A 2740-nucleotide genomic window follows, 5' to 3' on the forward strand; every position below is an offset into this window, starting at 1 on the left:
CTAGATTTTTTATTTATAGAAACTATAGCTAAAGCTAGAAGATAATAATAAATATATGACCTTACTGTTATTTTTTTCCTTTATGTAGGCAGTGCTCAGAATGTGACCAGGCAGGGAGCAGTGACATGGAAGCAGACATGGCTATGGAAACCTTACCAGATGGGACCAAACGATCAAGGAGACAGATTAAGGAACCAGTGAAATTTGTTCCACAGGATGTGCCACCAGAACCCAAAAAGATTCCAATAAGAAATACGGTAATTTATTTCTTATTTATCATAATCATAAAATTCTGAGTCCACAATTTAAGAGAGCAAGAAAGACAAAGGACAAACATATACTCAGGAGACATAAAAAGAAACATGTGTATTCCTATTGGTTATTATTAAGAATTTTTCTGTATTATGAAATATACCATACTTACCTAAGAGTTTATAGCTTGTATGTCCTGTTGAAGGCATAATAATGAATACACCAGCACATCGACTACCCAGCTTAAAAGATAGACCATTCCCAGAGCCTTTCAAGTCCCCCGTGAATCCTTCGGCAATCTCATCTTCATTCACGTAGCCCAGAGGCCAACCTCTTTCCTCAACTTTATATTTCTTGTTCTCTTCTTTTTCTTTGTGATTACATTCCAAATCTGTATATTCACAAATAATACATAGTTTAAGTTTTGCAGGTTTTGAATTCTATATCAATGGAGTCATACTTTTTTCTTCTGTTACTTGATATTTTGACCAACATTATATTGATTTGATTCATACATGTTGATCTATGTAGCTGTAGTTCATTTATTTTCACTGTTGTATAGTTTTCTATTGAAAAAATAGGTCATTATCTAGTTTTTCTTTCGTTTTGTTGATGGGTAGTTAGATTGTTTTCATGTTTTTATATGGCAAACAACTTTGTTTTAAATATTCTTGTAAATATCTCCTGCAGCATGATAACAAGGAGTTAGGGTATATAGTGAGATGTAGATTTGCTGAATTATAGACTGTCTGCATCTTCAGTTTTGCTGGATAATGACAGTTGTTTTCCAAACCAGTTTACACTCATACCAGCAATGGATAATGTTTCTTTCGCTTCACAAACTTGTTTTGTCCCGTTTTAATACTTTCCAGTGTGATGCATGGAAAATTGTATATTGTCATTTTACTTTGCATTTCTCCCTATAGTGATGATTTTAAGCATCTGTTAATATATTTTTGGTCAGTTGTATTTCTTCTTCTGTGAAATATGTATGCAAATCTTTCACCAATTTTTCTATTGGGTTGTTAGCCTTTTTCTCATTGAAAATTCTTTGAGGCCATGGTTTAAAGAATTTCTTCCAGAAATCATTTATGTTTGTTATTACCAGGTGCCTGGGTATCTCTATTAACCTGAGACTATTTTAAATAAAAGTTTGGTACGTGTGTTTTCCATTACATCACTAGTGTAAATTTCTGCTCCAAACTCGTAACAGCTGGCTTGCAGATATGAATTCCAGGGGAGACATTTTTCACTTTCCTGCCTTGAGCCAAGGCAGGCACTTTTAAAAAATCTATCTCTTTCCAAGGGAGATAGAAAGATATTTTTAGGGTAAGTTATCATTTGTTTTGTCACTTGTTTCATTTTAGATAGTCTTTACTTTTTAAAGTAACAATTTTCTCAAAATTTTTTCAAAAAAATGTATAGTAATCCCCTGTTTGGTAATCACTGAAAAGATCTTATTTATGAGTAATCACCTAGGTTTTTTCATTGAGTTTTGTGTGACAGACTTATGTGAAATTGATGAGGCAGATCTGGAAATTGTTATCTCTTAGATAATTAAAATAGTTTATTTTGAGTGCTCTAAATAGATTAACTTGAAATATTTTCATTTGTGATCCCTACCAGTTTAAAACTTTTTTTTTAGGCTTCAAAAATATGTTTTGTTTAAAAAGGAACTCGAGAGAATTTTCCTTTTTTAAATAAGCATGTTAGTTTCTATTTCTACAGTATTTTCTGTAACTGTTTAAGACTAATATCTATAGTTATTATTAAGATAGTTATCACTTTATATGTCTAAAAAGATTATCCTCTTATGAAACATTATCTTTCTAATTTCTTTAATTATTTAAAGAGATCCTTACTATCAGTATTATTATCTCTAGCTTTGGAATTATCATTGAGGGAAATTATAAATATTATAGTGCTATTTATGTGCCCATAGTTCAGTATTACTTAAGATGAAAGAGGACTCTTTAACAACTTAAAGGCTGCTTCTATTTTTTCTCTCCTTTACCTGTCTGCTTTTTCATCTTAGAATTATAAGGAAGCTTTAACATTTCTTATTTAATCCAATTCCTTTAATTTTGTTCTTTGGCTCTAGTTTTCTTGTTTAAAAGTTTAAGACACTGTAGGTATTGGTGGGTGAAACACCAAGAAAGGATTTCATGGCTAGTAATTTTATAAAGTATAGTATGATTGATCATTTTCTTACTTATGGGAATTCAAATGCATATTGAAGCTCCAAAAATTTTTACTATTTAGAAACATGATTACTTTTATTTATCCTTTTTCTTAACTTGTTTTATTGATGAGCATGTTTTTTGAAGACACATTTTTTATTGTAGCGTAGAGTACTATGTGGTACCACATTTGGAAATGGTGCTCTAGAGGCCATGGGTTACTTGCTTCAGGGTCATCTGGAGTGTTTGTTGGACCCATCCTAAAACTAATGAATTAGAATTTATGGGGCTGAGCTAAGCAAATTTCT

The 2740-nt window shown here is 31.4% G+C and overlaps 1 protein-coding gene across 1 annotated transcript in view; it reads left to right on the forward strand.

Moving 5' to 3' along the window:
- The window catches only part of PHF14 (PHD finger protein 14), a 106782-nt gene that overhangs the window by 100212 nt on the left and 3830 nt on the right, over window positions 1–2740 (forward strand). The window contains exon 10 of the mRNA XM_012638736.1: window positions 89–257. Within this exon, the coding sequence (XP_012494190.1) occupies window positions 89–257 (169 nt within the window). The remainder of the gene's footprint in view (window positions 1–88; window positions 258–2740) is intronic.

The sequence above is a fragment of the Propithecus coquereli genome, unplaced genomic scaffold, assembly GCF_000956105.1.
Source record: "Propithecus coquereli isolate 6110/MARCELLA unplaced genomic scaffold, Pcoq_1.0 Scaffold133, whole genome shotgun sequence".
NCBI classification, from domain to species: domain Eukaryota; kingdom Metazoa; phylum Chordata; class Mammalia; order Primates; family Indriidae; genus Propithecus; species Propithecus coquereli.